A 24,585-nucleotide genomic window follows, 5' to 3' on the forward strand; every position below is an offset into this window, starting at 1 on the left:
AACTAAAAGGTGATCAAAGGATTTGGTAGACACTTCTCCAAAGAAGACATAAAATTGACCAATAAGCTATGAAATGATGTTCAACATTATTAGTCATTAGGGAAAAGCAAGTCAAAACTATGATGAGATACCACTTCACACTCACTAGAATCAAAAAGAGAGATAACAAGTATTGGTGAGGATGTGGAGAAACTGGCACCCTCATACATTGCTGGCAGGAATGGAAAATGGTGCAGACACTATGAAAAACACTTTGGCAGTTCTTTGAGATGTTAAACAGAGTTACCATATGACCCAGTAATTCCACTCCTACATATATGCTCAAGAGAAATGAAAACGTATGTCCAAACAAAAGCCTGTAAGTCAATGTTCACAGTAGCATTACTCATAATATCTCAAAGGTGGAAAGCACCAAAATGTACATCAGTAGATGAAATGGATAAACAAAACGTGGTCTATCCCTACAATGGAATATTATTCAGCCATGAAAAGGAATGAAGTACTGACACATGCTACAACATGGATGAACCTTGAGTACATTACGCTAAGTGAAAGAAATCAGGCACAAAATGCCACATATTATGTGATCCCACTTATATGAAATGTCCAGATAAGCAAAACCATAGAGACAGAAAATAGATTCATAATTGTCTAGGGTTGGTGGAATGTGAGATAAATAAGGAGTAACCACTAATGGGTACAGGTTTCTTTTGGGGATGATGAAAATATTTTAACGTTAGATTATAGTTATGGTTATACAACTCAGAAAATATACTTAAAACCACTGAACTGTATACTTTAAATGAGTGAACATTATAGTATGTATATTTCAATAACTCCATTAAAACAGACAACTCTGGTGTTGGAAATCAGAATAGTGGTTACCCTTGTGGGGTGAAGTGACCGGAATGGGTTGAAGGGGACATCAATGATACCAGTAATACTGTGCTTCTTGATCTGGAAGCAGGTTTCACGGGCATGTTCACTTCACCAACTTGTATACTTAAATATAAGTGTAGTTTTGTTTTGTTTTGTTTTGTTTGAGACAGGGTCTCACTCCGTTGCCCAGGCTGGAGTGCAGTGGTGCAACCTCAGCTCCCTGCAACCTCTACCTCCCAGGCTCAAGCGACCATGCCACCTCAGCCTTCTGAGTAGCTGGGACTACAGGCACCCGCCACCATGCCCAGCTAATTGTTTTGTATTTTTTGTAGAGACAGGATTTCACCATGTTGCCCAGGCTGGTCTCAAACTCCTCAGCACAAGGGATTCACCTGTCTTGGCCTCCCAAAGTGCTGGGATAACAGGCATGAGCCACCGCGCTTGGCCAATTTGTGCAGTTTTCTGCATTATGTTACACTCCAATATAAAATTAGAAAAAAAAAAAAAAAAGAACAGAGTTAGGAATAAGCAGGGAGTATAAGGAACAGAAATGACACACAGTGAAGAATATATTCTCATTAATGGCAGAATATGCATGTCTACAAATCCCTACTGCTGACGTGCAAAACAAGCTGCTTTCAATACTATTCTAGTTCCTAAGAGGGCCAGTTCCCTCCTGCTCTCAGGTTTTCCTATTCTTAAGCTCTAGCTTTTTTTCTTTTTCTTTTTTTTTTTGAGACAGAGTCTCACTGTGTTGCCCAAATGATCTTGGCTCACTGCAACCTCCATCTCCCAAGTTCAAGAGATCCTCATGCCTCAGCCTCCCAAGTAGCTGGGATTACAGGTGTGTGCCACCATACCAAGCTAATTTTTGTATTTTTAGTAGAGACGGGGTTTCACCATGTTGGCCAGGCTGGTCTCAAACTCTTAACCTCATGTAATCCACCCGCCTCAGCTTCCCACCTGCTTCACCCTCCCAAAGTGCTGGGATTATAGGCGTGAGCCACTGCACCCAGCCTTCAAGCTCCTTCTTTGTCAACGGTTATGTCTCCATACTGTGAGGTGTAAGGAGACTTACTGGTCCTTACAACTGAAACTAAAACAATTCTCTTAATGAGAACTAAACGATAAAGAACACCTCTTCAACAGTCTTCCTAACAAGGAGACTAGATTCTTTTTCTCCATGGTTAGCACGAGACATCCTCTTTTGGTCTCTCAAAACAGGTCTCCACCCTATTTCCCAGGTGGCTTCCTTGTTCAAAATGAAAACCCTCTGGGAAGGGTTGACAGTAACACAAGTATTACTTGGTCCTGGAAACTTACAAGAAGCAGGAGACAAAATGCATTACACTTAGAGACACAAACAAACAAAAAGACCAGGCGCGGTGGCTCACGCCTGTAATCCCAGCACTTTGGGAGGCTGAGGCAGGCGGATCATCTGAGGTCGGGAGTTCAAGACCAGCCTGACCCACATGGAGAAACCCCACCTCTACTAAAAATACAAAATTAGCCGGGTGTGGTGGCGCATGCCTGTCATCTCAGCTACTCAGGAAGGCTGAGGCAGGAGAATCGCTTGAACCCAGGAGGTGGAGGTTGTGGTGAGCCGAGATCACGCCACTGCACTCCAGCCTGGGCAACAAGAGCGAAACTCAGTCTCAAAAAAAAAAAAAGAGAAACAAACAAACAAAAATAGTAAAAACAAACAGAAAAGGCTTGGGGAATGGAGTATTATTTTAGTGTTGAGACCACTCAATTTGTGTATGAGTAAATTGGTACATTAAAAGTCACAGCCTGAGACAGAGCCAAGTGTTACAACTGGTCTGTGTTATGAGCAAAAGAAAGGTGGCCTACTGCACCAGGACGGGCTGCTCTCCATGATCGCTTCCAGGAGAAACAACCTGAGGATGCTGAATCTCCAGACCAGCATTTTCCAACTGAGTGCTACAAAACATGGCGGTCCCTGAACCCTAATGGGTACTCCACAAAAGGGGGTTCCATAAGCAAATAAATTTAGGAAATACAGAGTTAAATACAGCAAAATGTGTTTGCAGAATTCCTCAACGCCTTTCCCTGCATATGAAGTGAGTCTCCAAATGGAGGTGGGGTGTATGAGAGGTGTGTGAGGTATACCCAGAGAACACCAGCTAACATCCCCCAGCACTGCTCTAGATCACCAAACCAAAGATCTTCAAACTATGCTATTAGAATCCCTTTTATCCAAGGTTTCCCTGAATAAAAGAGGAACTAATCTAGCTCCCAGCAAGACAGGGTTTCACAACTATTCTAGCTTTATTGTTCTTACTTGCCTTCTGGGAGAAACTGGCTAATGTAAGGTAGGAGTGAGCCCCACTGAGTCTTCAGGACAGAGCACGGTACCATATCCCTTCTGACAAAAAAAACGGAAGCCATAACTTGCTTGACAACTATAGCTTAACTAAGTCCCAGAGCCTCTCTACAACTGGAAACCTAATTAAATTCCATTAAATCCTAAAACCAGGCAATAAAGATACTTTGGTGCATCTCCAAGAAGCTTCTTCAAAAGAAATGGACCAAAATACAGGCCCTGGTCCTCAACCACTAATTTGTACAGTTTAAAACCTCATTAAGTAATTTTGACAAGTTTCTTGAAGAGCCTCCAAACTTGAAATTTTGTGGGAAAATTCAACAGCCTAAACATCTTCTGCCCTTAGGCAGACCCTCATACTGACCTACCTGGCCCTGTTCGTACTAGTCAAGGGATAGCTGCTGCTTGCTAAAACTCCACCAAAATTTACCCCTTCTCTTAAATGAATTAACTGGAAAGCCCAGAAATTTCTCTATAAGAAGATCAGTGTCTTTACTGTGCAGAAGAGCTCACACAGCAGGCCTGGGACTCCTCTCCTTACAAAGGTCTGCTTGCGGCCAAGTGCGGTGGCTCACGCCTATAATCCCAGCACTTTGGGAGGCCAAGCCAGGTGGATCACTTGAGGTCAGGAGTTCGAGACCAGCCTGGCCAACATGGTGAAACCCTGTCTCTACTAAAAATATAAAAATTGGCTGGGCGTGGTGGTGCACACCTGTAATCCCAGCTACTCAGGAGGCTGATGCAGAACTGCTTTAACCTGGGAGGCAGAGGTTGCAGTGAGCTGAGATTGAGATTGTACCACTGCACTCCAGCCTGGGAGACAGAGCAAGACTTTGTCTCAAAAAAAAAAAAAAAAAAAAAAAGTCGGCTTGAAAGGGGTTGGCCTTTGGCTGGCCTCTGGCAACTTGCATGTCAGGCTTCCACCATTCCCTAAATGGTAAGAGTGGCTCACTGTCCCTAAACTGCCTGTGCAAACAATATGGTTTATGCTAGACACCTGCTTTCCTTCTGGCAGTCTGGAATTTTGATAGGTGCTAGGCAGATGGGTGCCTACCTGACCAGTCCATAATAAAAACCCAGGGCACGGAGTTTCTAATGAGTTCCGTGATATACAAGAGTTCACATGTGTGGTTACAACTTGTTGCTAGAGAAATTAAGAGCATCCCCTGTGACTCCACTGAGAGAGAATTCCTGGGCCTAGTTTCTCCAGACTTCTTCCCAGGTGCCTTTTCCCTTTGCTGATTTCACTTGGTATCATTTCCCTGTAGGAAATCATAGCTGTGAGCATGATTATGTGCTAAGTCCTGTGAGTCCACCTAGCAAATCATGAAACCTAGGGTGGTCTTGGTACTCCCCATAATGCAATCATGCTATACTTCAGCCTAAGTGAATTAAATATTCATGGCAGTATGACTAAATCATCATGTTAATAAAGACTTTTTAGGCTGGGCATGGTGGCTCACGCCTGTAATCCCAGCACTTTGGGAGGCCGATGTGGGCAGATCACCTGAGATCAGGAGTTTGAGACCAGCCTGGCCAGCATGGTGAAACCCCATCTCTACTAAAAATACAAAAAATTAGCTGGGCGTGGTGACCCGTGCCTGTAATCCCAGCTACTCAGGAGGCTGAAACAGGAGAACTGTTTGAAGCCGGGAGACAGAGGCTGCAGTGAGCCGAGATCACGCCACTGTACCGTACTGCAGCCTGGGCAACAGAGCAAAACTCTGTCTCAAAAAAAAAAGGTAACAATAAGGACTTCTTAGCACCAGCTATACATCACACACCATGCCACGCACTGTAGACACAAAGATCATTAAGACATAATCCTAAGTCTTGAGAATTAACACTATGTCCCCATGCCCCTAATTTTAGGTCCTTTCCTTATAAAAGAGGGAGGTTGGAAATGTAACACTTTGGTTTAGAAAATATCAATGGTCAAATTATGGAGTACATAGGCCGGGCGTGGTGGCTCACACCTGTAATTCCAGCATTTTGGGAGGCCAAGGCGGGTGGATCACGAGGTCAGGAGATAGAGACCATTCTGGCTAACACGGTGAAACCCCGTCTCTACTAAAAATACGAAAAATTAGCTAGGCATGGTGGCAGGCACCTGTAGTCCCAGCTGCTTGGAAGGCTGAGGGAGGAAAATGGCATGAACCCGGGAGATAGAGCTTGCAGTGAGCCAAGATCGTGCCACTGCACTCCAGCCTGGGCAACAGAGCAAGACTCCATCTTAAAAAAAAAAAAATTATGGAGTACATAGTGTATAATACTGAATACATGATGCTCTGGATTCCAATCTTTCAGGACCGGCCTGGGAAGCCTTCAAGCAGATGTCTTTCTTCCTTCTGTGTGCACCTTGTCCTCCTGTTACAGAACTGCTCATGCTCCACTTTGCACCTTCTCCTCAGAAAGCCATAAACCCCTTAAAGCGAAAGTCTACAATCTGTTCTCTTTTGTGCCATTACACTTAGAGAAACAAAAAGCAACAGGAAAAACAAAAAAGCTTGGGGAATTAAATATTACTTTAGTATTAAAACCATTCAATTTGTATATGAGTGAATCTGTACATTAACAGTCTCAGTGAGACTGGGTGTGTTAGCTCATGCCTGTAATCACAGCACTTTGGGAGGCTGAGGCGGGCAGATCACCTGAGGTCAGGGGTTCCAAATCAGCCTGGCCAACATAATGAAACCCCGTCTCTACTAAAAATAGAAAAATTAGCTAGGAGGGTGGCACGCACCTATAATCCCAGCTGCTAGCAAGGCTGAGGCATGAGAATTGCTTAAACCTGGGAGGCGGAGGTTGCAGTGAGTGGAAATCGTGCCACTGCATCCAGCCTGGGCAACAGAGCTAGATTCCATCTCAAAAACAAAAAACAAACAAATGAACAAACAAAAAACTTTATAAACAAAGATGGTATTCACAGTGTCACAAAAGTAAGAATGCCAGAAACTTAAATATCCAGTATCAAGGAAGTGTTCTAATAAGCTATGAAACAGCAACAGACTGAAATATCATGTAACCATTGATAATGATGCTTTCAAATAATATTTCACGACATGGGAAATGCTCAGCCACAATTTCATGTTAAGTGAAAAAAAGGATGATAATGCTCATACATACAACACATGCACAGAAAAAGACTGAATATAGCTGGGTGCGGTGGCTCACTCCTGTAATCCCAGGATTTGGGAGGCTGAGGCAGGTGGATCACCTGAGGTAGGGATCTCAAGACCAGCCTGATCAACATGGAGAAACTCCGTCTCTACTAAAAATACAAAATAAGCCGGGCGTGGTGGTGCACGCTTATAATCCCAGTTACTCGGGAGGCTGAGGCAGGAGAATCGCTTGAACCCAGGAGGCGGAGGTTGCGGTGAGCCGAGATCATAGCGCCATTGCACTCCAGCCTGGGCAACAAGAGCGAAACTCCATCACAAAAAAAATAAAAAAGAAAAAAAAGAAAAGAAAAAAACTGAATATAAATATGTAAATATTTTAATGTATCTATGTCTGAGTGGGACTGAAGGTGATTTAAATTTTCTTCATTATAATTATCTACATTATTCAATGTTCCCAATGAATATGCATTACTTTAAATGTATTTAAAGGTGAACATTTCAAGAAATGTAAGAAATCAGTGAAAGTGCTGACTAAGTGCCAAGAAAAACATGAACTTAAAATGAACTGTTTTAAAACTACAATATCCTTTTAAAGGAAGACAGTCATAGAGATCACGGAAAGGGGCCGGGCATGGTGGCCCACGCCTGTAATCCCAGCACTCTGGGAGGCTGAGGTGGGCAGATTGCCTGAGCCCAGGAGTTTGAGACCAGTCTGGGAAACATGGTGAAATCTTGTCTCTACCAAAAATACAAAAAAAATTAGCCAGGCCTGGTGATGCATGCCTGTAGTCCCAGCTACTTGGGAGGCTGAGATAGGAGAATCATCTGAGCCTGGGAAGTCAAGGCTGCAGTGAGCCATGATGGTGCGAATGTACTCCAGCCTGAGTGACAGACAGAGACCTTGTCTCACAAAGAAAAAAAAAGAAAATCACAGGAGGCATTGGAGGTCAATCACTGAAAGTCAAGCTGTGGACTAAGGAATTCGGATTTAAGAAAGAAAGAATTTACACAATAAATTTCAATTTGTGTTTTGTCACAGATAAATTAAGCAGACTTGCTTTAAAAAAATAGGTCAACTGTGAACTTCAAAGTGGTTTCAGCACACAAATTCAGTGTGTGCCAATGTCCCAGGCTGGCTCTAAACCATCACGACCAGCAATAAATGGAACTTGCTGCACTGGAGGTGCCTGTTGGTAGATAAAGGGGTCACTTGTTTCCCTCATGGCTCTTCTAGTAGGCAGAAAGTATGGGGTATAAAACAAGGATAAAAGGCAGGGAGAAAAAAAGAAAACGTCTCTATGAAAAAATACCTGGGAAAAGTTCCTATTCTCTCCAACAAGATCTAGCACATTTTCATAGGCCTTCAAAATTAAACAAAAAGCACTGAAATGCAGACAAAGCATGATACAAAGTTCTGAAGGGCACAGAGCTATAATACTGTAAATGAAAGTCACATCCCATATTAGTAATAAACAAGCAACAAAACAAAAAGAAAAACAGATTCAAGGAGAAAGAGGGGCTAAAACAACAGAGTTGGATGAAAAAGGAACAAGGGAGATAAATGAATGCATCTATATTAAGATTCTATGCACATTTATTAAACTAAGGCTTGTTTGTTGAAGTGGAATTTAAGCCTTATTTAACAAGTGAAAATGAAGGTCAAATTCACTTTTTGTGAAATGCAAAACTTGTCAGGTTCAAGTCCAAACATTTTTATTAATGTGCTTTTTGTAAAGTTCTTTTTTTTTTTTTTTTTTAAGAGACGAAGTCTGGCTCTGTCACTGAGGCTGGAGTGCAGTGGCACAGTCTCAGCTCACTGCAAGCTCCGCCTCCCGGGTTCACGCCATTCTCCTGCCTCAGCCTCCTGAGTAGCTGGGACTACAGGCGCCCGCCACCATGCCCCGCTCATTTTTTGTATTTTTAGTAGAGACGGGGTTTCACTGAGTTAGCCAGGATGGTCTCGATCTCCTGATATTGTGATCCGCCCGCCTCGGCCTCCCAAAGAGCTGGGATTACAGGAGTGAGCCACCGCGCCCAGCCACCCCAGGATTTTGAGACCAGTCTAGGCAACATGGTGAGACCCTCATCTTTAAAATAAATAAATAAATAAATAAATAAATAAATAAATAAATAAATAAAAAATGGCTCACGCCTGTAATCCCAGCACTTTGGGAGGCCGAGGTGGGTGGATCATGAGGTCAGGAGATCGAGACCATCCTGGCTAACACGGTGAAACCCCGTCTCTACTAAAAAAAAACACAAAAAACTAGCCGGGCGAGGTGGCTGGCGCCTGTAGTCCCAGCTACTCGGGAGGCTGAGGCAGGAGAATGGCGTGAACCCGGGAGGCGGAGCTTGCAGTGAGCCGAGATTGTGCCACTGCAACTCCAGCCTGGGTAACAGTGCAAGACTCCATCTCAAAAATAATGATAATAATAATAATAATAAATAAAAACAAAAGTTGAGGCTCACACACAGAAGGAGATGAAAAGGATTGAGGTACCTTTTTTGATTCTATGAAAATACTAGCATTTACGAAAGACAAATTACTTAACTCTTCCCATGGTGGAAAAAAAACAAGACAGCTTAAACCTCATTGTAATTACAACAGATACTTTCAAAAATTCTCTCCGGGCCGGATGCAGTGGCTCACACCTGTAATCCCAGCACTTTGGGAGGTTGAGGCGGGTAGATCACCCGAGGTCAGGAGTTCGAGACCAACCTGGCCAACATGGTAAAACCCCGTCTCTACTAAAACTACAAAAATGAGCCAGGCATGGTGGTGTGCGCCTATAATCCCAGCTACTCAGGAGGCTGATGCATGAGAATTGCTTGAACCCCGGAGGCAGAGGTTGCAGTCAGCCAAGATCATGCCACTGCACTCTAGCCTGGACAACAGAGTGAGACGCTCCACAAAAAAAAAAAAAAAAAAATTCTCTCTGATACAATAGCAAACTGTTACTGTCTTCAAAGTATAACTTCTCTGGCTTTTTGTTTTATTTATTTATTTACTTATTATCATTATTATTATTTTTAGAGATGGAGTCTGTCTCGCTCTGTCACCCAGGCTGGAGTGCAGTGGCGCAATCTCGGCTCACTGCAAGGTCCGCCTCCCAGGTTTACGCCATTCTCCTGCCTCAGCTTCCCGAGTAGCTGGGACTACAGGTGCCCGCCACGACGCCCGGCTAATTTTTTGTATTTTTAGTGAAGATTGGGTTTCACCGTGTTAGCCAGGATGGTCTCAATCTCCTGACCTCGTGATCCGCCCGCCTCGGCCTCCCAAAGTGCTGGGATTACAGGCCTCAGCCACCGCGCCGGCTTTGTTTTATTTTTTGAAACAGGGTCTTCCTTTGACATCCAGGCTGGAGAGCAGTGGTGTGATCCCAGCTCACTACAGCCTCAAATTCCTGGGTTCAGCTCACTACAGCCTCAAATTCCTGGGTTCAGCTCACTACAGCCTCAAATTCCTGGGTTCAAGCAATGCTCCTGCCTCAGCCTCCCAAGTACCTGGGACCACAGGTATGCACTGCCATGCTTGGCCAATTTTTTAATTGTTTAGTAGAGATAGAGTCTTGTCATGTTGCCCAGGCTGGTCTCAAACTCCTGGACTTAAGCAATCTCCTGCCTCAGCCTCCCAAAGTGCTGGGTTTATAGACATGAGCCGTCATGCCTGGCCACTTTTCTTTTTTTATAGGTATGTTTTGAGAAATTCATTAAAAAGTTGAGACAGGACCAGGCACAGTGGCTCATGCCTATAATCCAGGAGTCCAACACCAGCCTGGGCAATGTAGGGAGACCCCCATCTCTAATAAAAAATTAAAAACCTAATCCTGGGCAGTCAGGCACCATGGCTCATGCATGTAATTCCAGCGCTTTGGGAGGCCAAGGCAGGCAGATTGCCTGAGGTCGGGAGTTCGAGACCAACCTGGCCAGCATAGTGAAACCCCGTCTCTACTAAAAATAGAAAAATTAGCCAGGTGTCTTGGCAGGCACCTGTAAAATCCCAGCTACTCAGGAAGCTGAGGCAGGAGAATCACTTGAACCCAGGAGGTGGAGGCTGCAGTAAACTGAGATCGTACCATTGGGCTCCAGCCCAAGAAACAGGGCAAGACTCCATCTCAAAAAAAAAAAAAAGTAAGCCTGGGCTGGACAACATAGCAAAACCCCATCTCTACCAAAAAAATTAAAAAAAAAAAAAATTAGCCGCGCAAGGAGGCACGTGCCTGTGGTCCTGACTACTCAGGAGGCTGAGGTGGGAGGCTTGCCTGAGCCCAGGAGATGGAGGCTGCCATGAGCTGTGACTATACCACAGCACTCCAGCCTGGGCAACAGAGCAAGACTCTATCTGGAAAAAAAAAGAAAAGAAAAAAAAGTTCAGACAGGAAAAAAGAGTGGTACTTCAACTAGACTAGCTAAGGGGAAACTTTTCCAAGTAAGGATCTGACCGATGCTTTCATTCTTTCCCTTTTTATATCCCTGCCTTCCATCTGCTGAAATAGCAAATAATAATTCATTCACAATTTATCATGTACCAGACACTTTACATAGATGATTTCACTTAATCTTTGAAACAATGCTATGTGAGGGTATTATCATCCCTGTTTAAAGATAAATGTGGCTGGGCGCACTGGCTCACGCCTGTAATCCCAGCACTTTGGGAGGCCGAGGCAGGTGGATCACCTGAGGTCAGGAGTTCTTGACCATCCTGACCAACATGATGAATCCCTGTCTCTACTCAAAATACAGAAATTAGCCAGGTGTGGTGGTGCGCCTAAAATCCCAGCTACTCAGGAGGCTGAGATAGGAGAATCGCTTGAACCCAGGAGGCAGAGGTTGCAATGAGCCAAGATTGTGCCACCGTACTCATTCCAGCCTGGCCAACAGAGCGAGCTCCATCTCAAAATAAAAAAGAAACTTTTAAGATGACTTCCGCTCCAGCCACCATCTGACTGCATGAGAGACTTTCAGTAAGACCTGCCTAGTTGAATCCAGGCAACCTGAAGAACCACAAGAAAGACCGTGTTTCTTTAAGCCACAAAATTGAAGCGATCTGTTACGCGGCAATAGATTACCTGAACAACGAAGGAAAGCAGCATAAGAAAAAAAGTAACATGCCTGAAGCTGCCACGCCCACCAGCTCCAAAGCCCACACTCTTATCAACTGCACTGTGTCACTCTTTGCTCTCTACTGTTGCAAATGATGCCAAATAAAAAGAAAGACAGGAATACTCCACAGAATAACACACCCCTAAACACATGGGCATTGCCTAGAAAACAAGTACAAAAATACACCTAGAAAATCCTGAAAGACCCCTGTAATAATCTAGCATTCCCAGCCCCACTCTGACCCCAAGCTATGGATCCAGTTTCACCATTACTCACTTCCTGATCATTCTTCTATAACTCTGTCTCTGTGATTTCCAGTTCTGGAATATTCTCTCCATTCTTAACTATTTTTAAATCATTTATCTAATGATCAGATGTAAACCAGGGGGATAAAAGGTTACAATAATTCCTAGAGTAGATTTTAAGGTAGAAGGAAGAACGGGAGAATAAAGATGTCACCACTAAACCAAGTAACCGAAAACTACCAAAATGACCATCTAAAAGAACATACCAAACAATACTAAATATACTTTAAAAACAAAAGTTTACAAGAAGTAAATCATAAACGTAAGTTTTTTGTGTATTTTTTTGTTTTGTTTTTATTTTTTTGAATTTTATGGTTGAGACGGGGTTTCATCACATTGGCCAGGCTGGTCTCGAACTCCTCACTTCAAGTGATCAGCCAACCTCAGCCTCCCGAAGTGCTGGGATTACAGGTGTGAGCCACCGTGCCTGCCCCATAAATGTAAATTTTATATGTATACACACATATACTTTTTTTTTTCTTTGCTCTGTTGCCCAGGCTGGAGTGTAGTGGCGCCATCTCGGCTCACCGCAACCTCCGCCTCCCAGGTTCAAGCGATTCTCCTGCCTCAGCCTCCCTAGTAGCTGGGATTACAGGCGCCTGCCACCACGCCCGACTAATTTTTATATTTTTAGTAGAGATGCGGTTTCACCATGTTGGCCAGGCTGGTCTCGAACTCCTGGCCTCAAGTGATCCACCCACCTCAGCCTCCCAAAGTGCTGGGATTACAGACGTGAGTCACTGTGCCCGGCCCCCAAATGTAAATTTTTTTTTTTTTTTTTTTTTTGAGACGGAGTCTCGCTCTGTCGCCCGGACTGGAGTGCAGTGGCTGGATCTCAGTTCACTGCAAGCTCCGCCTCCCGGGTTTACGCCATTCTCCTGCCTCAGCTTCCCGAGTAGCTGGGACTACAGGCGCCCGCCACCCCGCCCGGCTAGTTTTTTGTATTTTTTAGTAGAGACAGGGTTTCACTGTGTTAGCCAGGATGGTCTCGATCTCCTGACCTCGAGATCTGCCTGTCTCGGCCTCCCAAAGTGCTGGGATTATAGGCTTGAGCCACCGCGCCCAGCCGTAAATTTTATATATGTACGCACATATACACTTTTTTTTTTTTTGATACGGAGTCTCTTGCTCTGTTGTCCATGCTGGAGTGCAATGGCGCAATCTCCGCTCACCGCAAGCCCCGCCTTCCGCGTTCACGCCATTCTCCTGCCTCAACCTTCCAAGTAGCTGGGACTACAGGCACCAGCCACTATGCCCGACTAATTTTTTGTATTTTTAGTAGAGACAGGGTTTTACCATGTTAGCTAGGATGGTCTTGATCTCCTGACCTCGTGATCTGCTCGCCTCAGCCTCCCAAAGTGCTGGGATTACAGGCGTGAGCCACCGCGTCCGGCCAGCACATACACACATTTTCTATATAGGTGTACACACGCAGTGCTAACATTACTCTTTTAAAAAGGGAGAAATACACATTTATATATTTATATATAATATATATATATAGAGAGAGTAAATTACTGAGAGTGATGCCTCTAGGTAGTGGGGTATGAAGAGTCTAAGAGGAAGGCCAGGCACGGTGGCTCACGTCTGTAATTCCAACACTTTGGGAGGCCGAGGCGGGCAGATCGCTTGATGTCAGGAGTTCGAAACCAGCCTGGCCAACATGTTGAAACCCCGTCTCTACCAAAAAAACACAAGTTAGCTGGGCATGGTGGTGCACACCTGTAATCTCAGCTACTTGGGAGGCTGAGGCAGGAGAATCATTTGATCCTGGGAGGCAGAGGTTGCAGTGAGCCAAGACTGCACCACTACACCCCAGCCTGGATGATACAGCAAGACCCTGTCAAAAAAAAAAAAGAGTCTAAGAGAAAAAGAAGGTAGATAAATAAACCAAATGATCAAATCTAACTTCAGCAAAACTGCGACGAGCTGACATCACACACTCTGGAAGGGCCACACTGACAGAGACAATGTCACCTCTCACATATTCCTGGTAAAAACATTTAAGCTGAAGCTAATCGTGAGGCAACAATCAGATAAATTCAAATTGAGAGATATTCTGCTAAACACCTGGGCTGGATTCTTTAAAGATGTCATTTGGCCTACAGAGGACAAAAATAAAAATGAAAATATCATTGTCATGAAAGACACAAAAAGTAGGGACACCATATTAAAAGAGACCAAAGAGATGTGACAACAGAATGCAATTTGTGATTCTTGACTGGACTGCAGAACAAATATAAACAACTATAACAGATGTTATTGGGATAAATGGAAAGACTGAAATACGGACTGTATATTAGAGTACTGTATCATTGTTAAATGTTCTAAATGCGTTATTTGTAATGTGATGATGCAGGAGAACGTCCTTGTTCTTGGCAGGTAACTGCTGAAAGAAGTGGTGAATTATCAGTAGTCTACAACTAACTCTTGAAAGGTCCAGTGAAATTAAATACACAAATGGGAGAGAGAAAACACCAGAGCCGAAGTGAGCACACAACAATAAGGCAAAATGGTGCATCCAAGTGAAGGGCGGGTTTATAAATATTCAGTGTGCTGCTCTTGCAACTTTCCTGTCCATCTGAACATTTTCAACACAAGCAGATGGGAAGAAAAAAGGAATATAGTATGAAATATGTGCAGTAGACATAGTCTGCGTTGTAAGTAAAAGTGCCAAGTCTTTTGCAGACCTTTAACTACAGTTTTGTAGTGCGTTAATGAAAAAGGTAAACATTAAACAATATCCAACAAAAGAAAACAAAAATAAAAATGCCTTGTAAAGGGTGAATGAATTATTTTAAATGTTATGCAACGTACACTATTGACAATTAGAACACAATGCAAATTTAACATTATAACTACCCTAACATAGTCTTTTCACAGCAAAGGTCTGAATTTTTACTGCACCTCCGGTTCACAGCCATAAACAATTATATATGTACAGCAGTAATAATAAAAAAATCATTCTAGCTGGTTGCACTCGGATTGTCAATAATCCACAAATGCTACCAGAGGTAAATTTTTTTACCCGTTACATTTTCTGGAATGACTACCTCATTTTCCAACTTTGAAGTAACAGCTTTTAACTAAAAGGTTGCTTCAAAATGACTATTAAAAAATGGTTCCTATAAAACACTACTGCTTGACCCAAAAAATAAAATAAAGCACACAGCCCAGCTTTCCTCTCAATTGGACACTAAACCAGTACCATGAAAAGGCAGGCAGCCACACTGTAAGCGCTCCCTGCGTCTCTAAAGAATGTTCAAGAAAAGAATGTCAGGTTCGGCCGGGCGCGGTGGCTCAAGCCTGTAATCCCAGCACTTTGGGAGGCCGAGACGGGCGGATCACGAGGTCAGGAGATCGAGACCATCCTGGCTAACACGGTGAAACCCCGTCTCTACTAAAAATACAAAAAAAAAAAAAACAAACTAGCCGGGCGAGGTGGCGGGCGCCTGTAGTCCCAGCTACTCCGGAGGCTGAGACAGGAGAATGGCGTAAACCCGGGAGGCGGAGCTTGCAGTGAGCTGAGATCTGGCCACTGCACTCCAGTCCGGGCCACAGAGCTAGACTCCGCCTCAAAAAAAAAAAAAAAAAAAAAAAAAAAAATGTCAGGTTCGAGCCAGCATTTAAAAAAATAAAATGAATCACACTCAACTCCCTAAACTTCGATGTAAGAACTACGCACCGGCACCAAAATATGCCTGAACGGGACTTGGGTCGGCTCTCCGAGACCCCAAAGTTCCCAACCTAGCCCCAACCCCTCGAGCTTCCCCCAGGGGCACCGGCTTCTTACAGCCGAGGGGGATTCGGGGTCCATATGCGGAGCCGCCACAGCAGAAGGCGACGACGCCCGGCCCCACAGGTCCCTCAAGCTCCCCCAGTCCCTCCCGCCCCCACCACTCGCTCTCCAGTCCCTGCCCCCATCCCCGGTCCCACTCACTCTTCATCTTGGATGCGGAAGAGACAACCCCTTGCCGACACTGGACGGAAAAGAAAGAGGCAGGAACGGTGTCCCCCTGCTTTCCACTTCCCTGAGGCGGGGTCCCGCACTAGGATCTCCGTAGTGGTCCCTCGAAAGAGAGCGTTAGCATCCGGCCGCCATGTTGTGTCCCTGTCACCCTAGCAACCATCAGGCCCTGAACCCCACGAGCTGTCGCTCGCGCGTGCGCAAGCTGCTCCGCCCGTATACGCGTGCGCAGTGCAGCCCGTCCGCTCAGCCGGGTTGCTAAGCAACCTCTCCGCCGCTTCCATGTAAATACTGTGCAATTCCCCGCCTTGGCGCAGAAGCGACTTTCACCCGGCTCGCTTTCCCTGCTGGCCTGGGAACTGAGCGATTTGGAACCCACTACGTGGACGATTGCCTTGAGCTTTAATTGGGCTTGGGAGCTTCTACGCGAATTTTTTTTTTTTTTTTTTTTTTTGAGACGGAGTCTCGCTTTGTCTCGCGGGCTGCAGTGCAGTGGCACGAGCTTGACTGACTGCAACCTCCCACTCCCGGGTTCAAGCGATTCTCCTGCCTCAGCCTCCTGAGTAGCTGGAATTACAGGTTTCCCCCCAACAAACCCGGCTAATTTTTCTATTTTTAGTAGAGACGGGGTTTCACCATGTTGGCCAGGCTGGTCTCGAACTCCTGACCTCAAGTGATCAGCCCGCCTTGGCCTCCCAAAATGCTGGGATAACAGGCGTGAGCCACAGCCCCTGGGCAGTTTTTCTTTTCTTTTTCTTTTTTTCTTTTTTGAGACAGATTCTCGCTCTGTTGCCCAGGTTGGAGTGTAATGGAGTGATCTCGGCTCACTGCAACCTCTGCCTCCCGGGTTCAAGCAATTGTCCTGACTCAGCCTCCTGAATAGCTGGGATTACAGGCATATACCACAATGCCTGGCTAATTTTTTTTTTTTTAGTAGAGATGGGGTTTCACCATGTTGGCCAGGCTGGTCTTGAACTCCTGACCTCAAGTGATCCGTCTGCCTTGGCCTCCCAAAGTGTTGGGATTACAGGCATGAGCCACCACTCCCAGCTCGTTCAACAAATATTATTGAACACCTATTTGCCAGGTATTGCTGTAGGCATGTGGGATACATGAATAAAAAAGACTGGCACCAAAGCATCTCGTGATATTTCAGAGCAATAGGGATAGTGAGAAGTTCCAAAAGTATCAAAAGAGAAAAATGATCATATTCAAAAGATTGGGTTCCAGCATGATGTTGGACTTCTCAGCAAAAAACTAGACACAGCAGACAGAGAAGTGCAGCTTTCCAAGTACCAAGGGACAGTAACCTCTATCCTAAAATTTTCTAATTATTATCCCAGTGTGAGGGTAAGAAGAAAGATGTGGGCCAGGCAAAGTTGCTCACGCCTGTAATCCAGGCACTTTGGGAGGCCAAGGCAGGAGGATCACTAGAACTCTGAAGTTCGACACCAATCTGAGCAAGATAGGGAAACCCCATCTCTACCAAAAATACAAAAATGAGTCAGGCGTGTTGGCACATGCCTGTGGTCCCAGCTACTTGAAAGGCTGAGGAGGGAGGATCCTTGGAGCCCAGAAAGTCGAGGCTACAGTGAGCCATGATCATGCCACTGCACTTCAGCCTGGGTGACAGAGTGAGATTCCATCTCAAAAAAAAAAAAAAAAAAAAAAAGGAAGGAAGGAGGAAGGGGGAGAGGAAGAGAGAGAGAGAGAAAGAGAGAACAGAGAAAGCAAGCAAAGCAAGCAAGAAAGATGTATTCAGATATGCAAGATCTCATTTACTTTCCATGAGCCATTTCTTGGGAAACCAATGAAGAACGTTCAGAACCCAAATGAAAGGTAAGTAAAAGAGGCAGCAACCTGGAATTAGGAAGCAGAGGACCCAACAAAGAAAAAGGGGAAAGGGATTCCCAGGATGGTGGTGAAGACCCGCCCAGGATTAAACTGGGGCAGGCCTGGAGAACCACCAATCCAGGTTAGACCAGGAGGATGGGAAGCTCTGGAAGGATATCTCCCAACTTAAACATAGAAAACAATTGCTACATTATCTCAAGTATTTGATTACATTAAGAGCAGTTTCATAATTCTGGCAGAAAGTCAGTGACTGTTACATAGAAAAGTATGCAAACCAAATGCAAAGGAAAACAAGAAGTTCCATTAGAAAGGAATGTAATTACAGTACACTATATGGCTCAGTTGAGAACAGTGTTGACATAGTCATAGCAATATAAACACTGACTATTGATTTCAGTAAAACTTGGTAGTATTAGTATTTGGGGATGGTGAGAGAGGGAAAGTGTACATGCATTGGGGGAATGTTGGCAAAAGAACCTCACTTAGCATAGAATGAAGTCAATAGATAAAGTCTAAAATTGAAAAAAAAATAAGAATTAGAAGTAAAATAATATATTTTAGGATTATTGGAGTAAAAAAAGAAACTCCTTGAAAAACTCATAGTGGGCAGGACATGGTGGCTCACACCTATAATCTTAGCACTTTGGGAGGCCAAGGTGGGAGGATCACTGGAGCCCAGGAGTTCAAAACCAGCCTGGGCAACATAGTGAGACCTCATTTCTGTAGAAAAAAATATATATAAATAAATTTAAAAGTTCACAGTGATTGCCTCTGGGGAGTTGGACTGGGCTGCAGGGAACGGGTGGAGTAGGAGAATACTATCTTTTATAATAAGGCTTTTAGTATTATGACTTTTAAAACTGCAATTGTTTTACTTTCATAAATATAAAATGTTAATTTCAAAAAGCTTCGTTGTATGTTTATTAAGAAAAATCAGAAAATCAGATTACTAAATGTATAAACATTTAATAGGAGGAAGGCCAAAGATGGCCCGAAATCCACCGGAAGCCAGGAGACAGCCTGGGACGGTCTCCCTGGGAGCCTCCAAAGGAAGCGACCTTCCCGACACCCTGACCTTGGATGTCTGCCCGCCAGAACTGTGAGGCCATGTATTCTGTTGTGTGGCCACTTACCTTGTATAAACATTTAATAGGGTTTCTTTTAATTTTATTTCTAAATGAGTTCATTTAGAAGAATTCAATCTGTTTTATAAATTAAAGCTTTACTCAGGAATGCATGAAACTGTACATGTTATGAGTTATCCATCGAATCGTGTCCCCCGGAAAAGATGTTGAAGTCCTAACCTGCAGTACCTCAGATTGTGACCTTTCTTGGAGATAGGGTCTTTACAGAGGCAATCAAGTTAAAGTGAGGTCTTCGGCCGGGCGCAGTGGCTCAGGCCTGTAATCCCGACACTTTGGGAGGCCAAGGCGGGGGTATCACTTGAGGTCAGGACTTCAAGACCAGGCTGGCCAACATGGTGAAACCACGTCTCTACTAAAAAGACAAAATTAACCGGGCGTGGTGGCTCACGCCTGTAATCCCAGCTACTCAGAAGGCTGAGGCAGGAGAATCGCTTGAACCCGGGAAGCGGAGGTTGCAGTGAGCCGAGCCAAGATTGCGCCATTGCCCTCCAGCCTGGGCAACAAGAGGGAAACTCCGTCAAAAAAAAAAAAAAAAAGGGGGGGTCTTCAGGGTGGCTTTAGTCCATTATGATTGGCGTCTACACAAAAGGGGCGATTTAGACACAGGGACACACAGGGAAAATAGCATATGAAGATGCAGGCAGAGATCAGGGTGAAGCTTCTGCAAGCGAAGGAAGGCCAAAGTTGGCCGGAAATCCACCAGAAGCCGCCAGGAGACAGCCTGGGGCGGTCTCCCTGGGAGCCTCCGAAGGAAGCGACCTTCCTGACACCCTAACCTTGGACATCCGCCTGCTAGAACTGTGAGGCCATATATTCTGTTATGCGGCCACCTACCTTAAAACACTCTGTTGTGGCCGACTTGGGAAACTAACACAGCGGGTCGTTACTGTCAGACCAAAGGTTCCAGCTTATAAACAGAATAAAACATTTCATAAGTTGAGTTTAAAGAAAATAGATTATTTAAAATGCACATGGGCCCCCCGCCCCACATTAAAAACAAAAAACAAAACAAAACAAAACAAAATGCAAGGCGGAGGTTGCAGTGAGCCGAAATCGCGCCACTGCACTCCAGTCTGGGCACAAGAGCGAGACTCCGTCTCAAAAACAAAAAGCAAAAACACGAAAGCAAGCCCGAATGGTATTCTGTACCACTTAATTCTAGAAGTATGTAGATTTGTGTTTTCGTCACTCAAAGAATGAGAATTGGGGTTTGTCTAAGAAGAGCTTTAAGAAGGGGTGAGAAGGGGAGGGAGAGGTCCCGAGGACAGAAAACTGCTGGCCCGCGCCCGCCCTACGGACTGCACGTGGGTCGCCCGAAGCCTGGGTTCGGGACTGACGGCGCAGGTCTCGGGTGCCCTCTAGCGGCCGATGTCAGTCACTGCGCCCCCGCCCCGACGTGTCCAGTCCACTCCGCCCACTTGGGACGCGTGGCGTGAAGTCCCGGTAATGCCACGGCTGCACCCACAAGGGTTGGTCAACTCGGCTTCCTTCAGGAGACCTTGACTGACCACCCGCTGTGTGCCAAGCACTGTTTAGGTGCTGGTGAAATAGAGCCCACTGCTCCTGGAGTTCGCTCCAGCGGTGGGAGGCGGACGGTTAGCAGCGGGAATAAGCGATGGAGAGGGGTCGGGCCGGGAACCGCAGGGATCCTGGGTGCGGGTTGCGATTGCAAATGGGGGCATCGGGGAAACCTCCCTGAGTAAATGACATTTAAGCAGCGACCACGACGAGGAGGAGGAGTTTTGACATTGTCTGCAGGAAAGGTGGTCCAGGAAGAGGAAAGGAAGCGCAAAAGCCCCAGCACAGGAGCAAGGGCCCGCGAGGAGGCGGAGGGGGCTGCCGCGGAGGGAGCCGGGCAGGGGTGCAGGAGGGCAGAGGCGAAAGATGCAGGTCCGGTGGTGTCTTTGTTTTGTTTTGTTTTGTTTTGTTTTTGAGACGGAGTCTCGCTCTGTCGCCCAGGCTGGAGTGCAGTGGCCGGATCTCAGCTCACTGCAAGCTCCGCCTCCCGGGTTCACACCATTCTCCTGCCTCAGCCTCCCGTGTAGCTGGGACTACAGGCGCCCGGCACCGCGCCCGGCTAGTTTTTGTATTTTTAGTAGAGGCGGGGTTTCGCCGTGTTAGCCAGGATGGTCTCGATCTCCTGATCTCGTGATCCGCCCGTCTCGGCCTCCCAAAGCAAAATGCTGGGATTACAGGCGTGAGCCACCGCGCCCGGCCTTTTTTTTTTTTTTTTTTTTTTGAGACGGAGTCTCGTTCTGTCGCCCAGGCTGGAGTGCAGTGGCAAGATCTCGGCTCACGGCAAGCTCCGCCTCCTGGGTTCACACCATTCTCCTGCCTCATCCCTCCGAGTAGCTGGGACTACAGGCGCCCACCACCACGCCCGGCTAATTTTTTGTATTTTTAGTGGAGATGCTGTTTCACCGTGTTAGCCAGGGAGGTCTCAAACTCCTGACCTCGTGATCCACCTGCCTCGGCCTCCCAAAGTGTTGGGATTACAGGCATGAGCCACCGCGCCCGGCCAGGTGGTGTCTTTCAACAGGATGTTACCCTGGGCGTAGGGTTGTCACCCTGGGCGTAGGGTTGTCAGATATAGCACAGGTATTCTTTTAGTGTAAGTATGACCCAAATATGGCATGGGACATACTTACACTAAAAAAAAAAGCTTCATTGTCCTTCTGCAATTCAATTTTAACCCGGTATCTTGATCTATATTTGCTAAATTTGGCAGGCCTTTTAGGGCTGGGGCAAAAGGGGAGAGTGTGAACAGAGAAATGACTTGATCTGACTGTTTTAAACCCATGTGACTTACCTATTGCTATGCCATTGTGCTAGGTTCTGGGCATTCATTCAGCTGTAAGCAAAATGGACAGGATGCCTGCACCCCCACCCGTGTTCTGTGAGAGGGCTTTACCCCTTTGGCCTGCTTATCCATCCTTGTCCTTTGGACACTGTAAAGTGCTCCAGACTTCAGGAAGCTTGCCCAGCCTCCCAGCACACCACCTAATCTTCTCTATTCCCTGTAATATCCGCCTTCCTTGCTATGCGGTGAGCTCCATGAGGACAAGGATTAGGTTTCTTTGACTCACAGCTGATTGGGGGCCAGGGCACTGCCAGACTGAATGAGTATGTGTTCACTGAGTGTCCGTTTTTCTAAACCTGGTCCTCTAGCCTTGCTCGTGGAGGGTGACCTACCTAACATCCTTTACATAAAATCTGTTCAAATCAGCTAGACTTGGTTTCTGCTGCTTGTGACATGGAACCCTGATGATACATCAGTCCCAGCAGTTTAGTGGAGTAATCAGAGCAGAATGTGTAGTGTTAAAAATCTGGCCGGACGCAGTGGCTCACACCTGTAATCCTAGCACTCTGGGAGGCCAAGGCAGGCGGGTCACTTGAGGTCAGGAGCTCGAGACCAGCCTGGCCAACATGGTGAAACCCCATCTCTACTAAAAATTAAAAAAAAAAAAAAAAATTAACCGGACATGGTGGTACGCACCTGTAGTCCCAGCTACTTGAGAGGCTGAGGCAGGAGAATCCCTTGAACCAGGGAGGCCTAGGTTACAGTGAGCCGAGACTGCGCCACTGCACTCCAGCCTGGGTAACAGAGCGAGACTCTGTCTCAAAAAAAAAAAAAAAAAAAAAAAAAAAAAAAAGCTGGTGCTCGCTGCTGGTGCTCCTGGAGTGGGAGGGCCACAGCAGCATACCATAGTCAGGCCCTGTAGGAGACCAGCAGGCCTCTGTGGCATGCACGGTGGTGGTTTGTCTTCCTGGCCTTTTCCTTCTCTCTTTTTTTTCATATAGATCCTGTGCTTTTAGAGGTGGATACCATCGTTGCCCACCCAGTGGCTCTTTCAACCCTTCTTTCTACCTTGTACCATGTGATTTATTTACGTGCTCAGTTAACAAGAGAGAGAGCAAAATGAAAACATTTTTTCTGACACTGAAAAAAAAAAAAAAGGAGAGAAATCTATCGTGGTTTGTCCACTCAATGAAACACTGAGGAATCATTTAAAATGACATTCGTAATTGTTTAGGAATATGCTTATTCTAGAACATTAAATGCAAAAAGAAAGATAAAAAATAGACTGCTTCATTGAGCTGAAATCGCGCCACTGCACTCCAGCCTGGCAGACAGAGGGAGATTCCGTCTCAAAAAAAAAAAAAAAAAAAAAAAAGAATGCTTCATACAAGGCTTTGGATTCTGTGTGTGTGTGTATGTATGTATATTTTATATATATATATATATATACACACACACGTGTGCAGTAGGAAAAAAACCGGCAGGAAGGAAGCCAAGACCCCAGCGGCCCTTGTTTATTGGGCGATAGGGAATTCGGTGGTTCTTTTGTCCTTTGTCTGTGGTTTTCTGTAGTTTCCAAGCTTGATTTAACCATGCTAAAGGCCTCTGTTACACGAAGTTTCCACGCTGCAGGATTCTCGGAGATAAAAACAACATTGAGTTGGCATGTTTGAAAACCTTCTCACTGTCGAGCTAAGCCTCCCATGTGCAATTTGCATTTTCCCTGTGAAAGAAAGCCGCCTTCGCTGTAGGGAGCCGCCTCCCTTCTCCTTGAAGTCCCCTAGGTCTCAGTTTCTGCATCGGACCAATGGAGGTGACTGTGAAGAGGTCGAAAGTCGCTGCTGGGGCGAAGCGGAATGCAGCCAGCGGCGAGGACTCGGCACGGAGTCACTAGGGGGCGGGCGCGGGCGTGGAGCCCTCTTAAACACTCCGGTGGCGTGTTAGCGTCAGTTGGCCGGTTAGCTCAGTTGGTTAGAGCGTGGTGCTAATAACGCCAAGGTCGCGGGTTCGATCCCCGTACGGGCCAGCCGCGTTTTTTAATTACACCCCCATGAATTCCTTTTGCAACTCTTTTTAAAGATGTTCTTTTCTGGTACTGTAACCGGCGTGCATGCAGGAGCGAATTGCGGAATATTTTGGACTCGGCCCAAAGGTTGTGGAAGGCGGCCTGCTGGGGAGGAACTCAGCGCGCGCTGGGGCGGTGGCTCCTCACCCCGAGTCCGGGCGCCCGCCACCACCTGAAGAGTCTGTTTTAGAATGCCATTGGTTAGGCCTTTTACATTTGTCGTTTTAAAGGACACTCGGGACATCCAAACCAATGCACATCCCCCACCCTCACCCCCCACGTTTCCTGAGGCTGCGTCTGGCCTGGAGGAACCGCCCAGTGAACACAGGTGCTCCCAGATATCACCGCCTAGTGTTCCTTGCAGAGAAGTCTTGGAGTTGAAAATTCAGGTCTGGAATGAATGCATTCCACAAAAGCGTATGGAGGGCTACTGCATGCCCAACACCGTTCTAGGCTGGGAGCAAAACGGTGAGACACAAACCCCAACCCGCGTGGAGACAGTGACCAGCCACAAGATGACTGCCATGTTTTTAGTGAGGCGTTCAGGTTGTGGAAGCCTCTGGAACCCTTCTCTTGCTCCCCCCCCGTGTTTTCTTTTCAGAGAGACATCTTAGGCTTCGCATTTCTTCCTCTTAGTTCTGCATTTTGCAGCCAGAGCAAGTGGATGAATTTCTCACTCGATTCAAGTTTCTAGGGTGGTCAGGTGTGTTCAGTTAAACAAAAGCCGGTTGTATAGGGTTAATGCCATTTTACGTCAGGATCCGGCAGGGGCTCCACCTGTTTTCGAAAATTCTACAGTGGAAACAGCTACTAGCTCTGACCTGAACAAGAAGCAGCTCAAAATCTACAGACCTTGGTAAGTGCCCAGAGTGTAGTAAAAGTTCTCAATAAATGCCAGTCGATGGCGCTGCTGCTATTATAAGCAAAGTTAGGAGAGCCTGGGGCAGCCGACACCCAAAATAGACACCTGGACACACGATGGATGTCACATGTTTTAATAG

General features: G+C 45.9%; 1 protein-coding gene and 1 non-coding gene across 3 annotated transcripts in view; one reads left to right on the forward strand and one right to left on the reverse strand.

Annotated features, from left to right (window-relative positions):
- Positions 1-15,925, reverse strand: part of MOK (MOK protein kinase) — a 75,502-nt gene extending 59,577 nt beyond the window's left edge. The window contains exon 1 of one of the 2 annotated variants that reach the window (XM_030930180.1): positions 15,694-15,925. In XM_030930180.1, the coding sequence (XP_030786040.1) occupies positions 15,694-15,700 (7 nt within the window). In that variant the 5' untranslated portion in view covers positions 15,701-15,925. The remainder of the gene's footprint in view (positions 1-15,693) is intronic. The other variant, XM_010353623.2, reaches the window with a different exon arrangement.
- A 7,546-nt stretch (positions 15,926-23,471) lies between these two features.
- Positions 23,472-23,545, forward strand: TRNAI-AAU. The gene has a single exon. It is a non-coding gene; the product is annotated as a tRNA-Ile (tRNA).
- Positions 23,546-24,585: the final 1,040 nt, after the last annotated feature.

This window comes from Rhinopithecus roxellana, chromosome 5 (genome assembly GCF_007565055.1).
Source record: "Rhinopithecus roxellana isolate Shanxi Qingling chromosome 5, ASM756505v1, whole genome shotgun sequence".
Lineage (NCBI taxonomy): Eukaryota > Metazoa > Chordata > Mammalia > Primates > Cercopithecidae > Rhinopithecus > Rhinopithecus roxellana.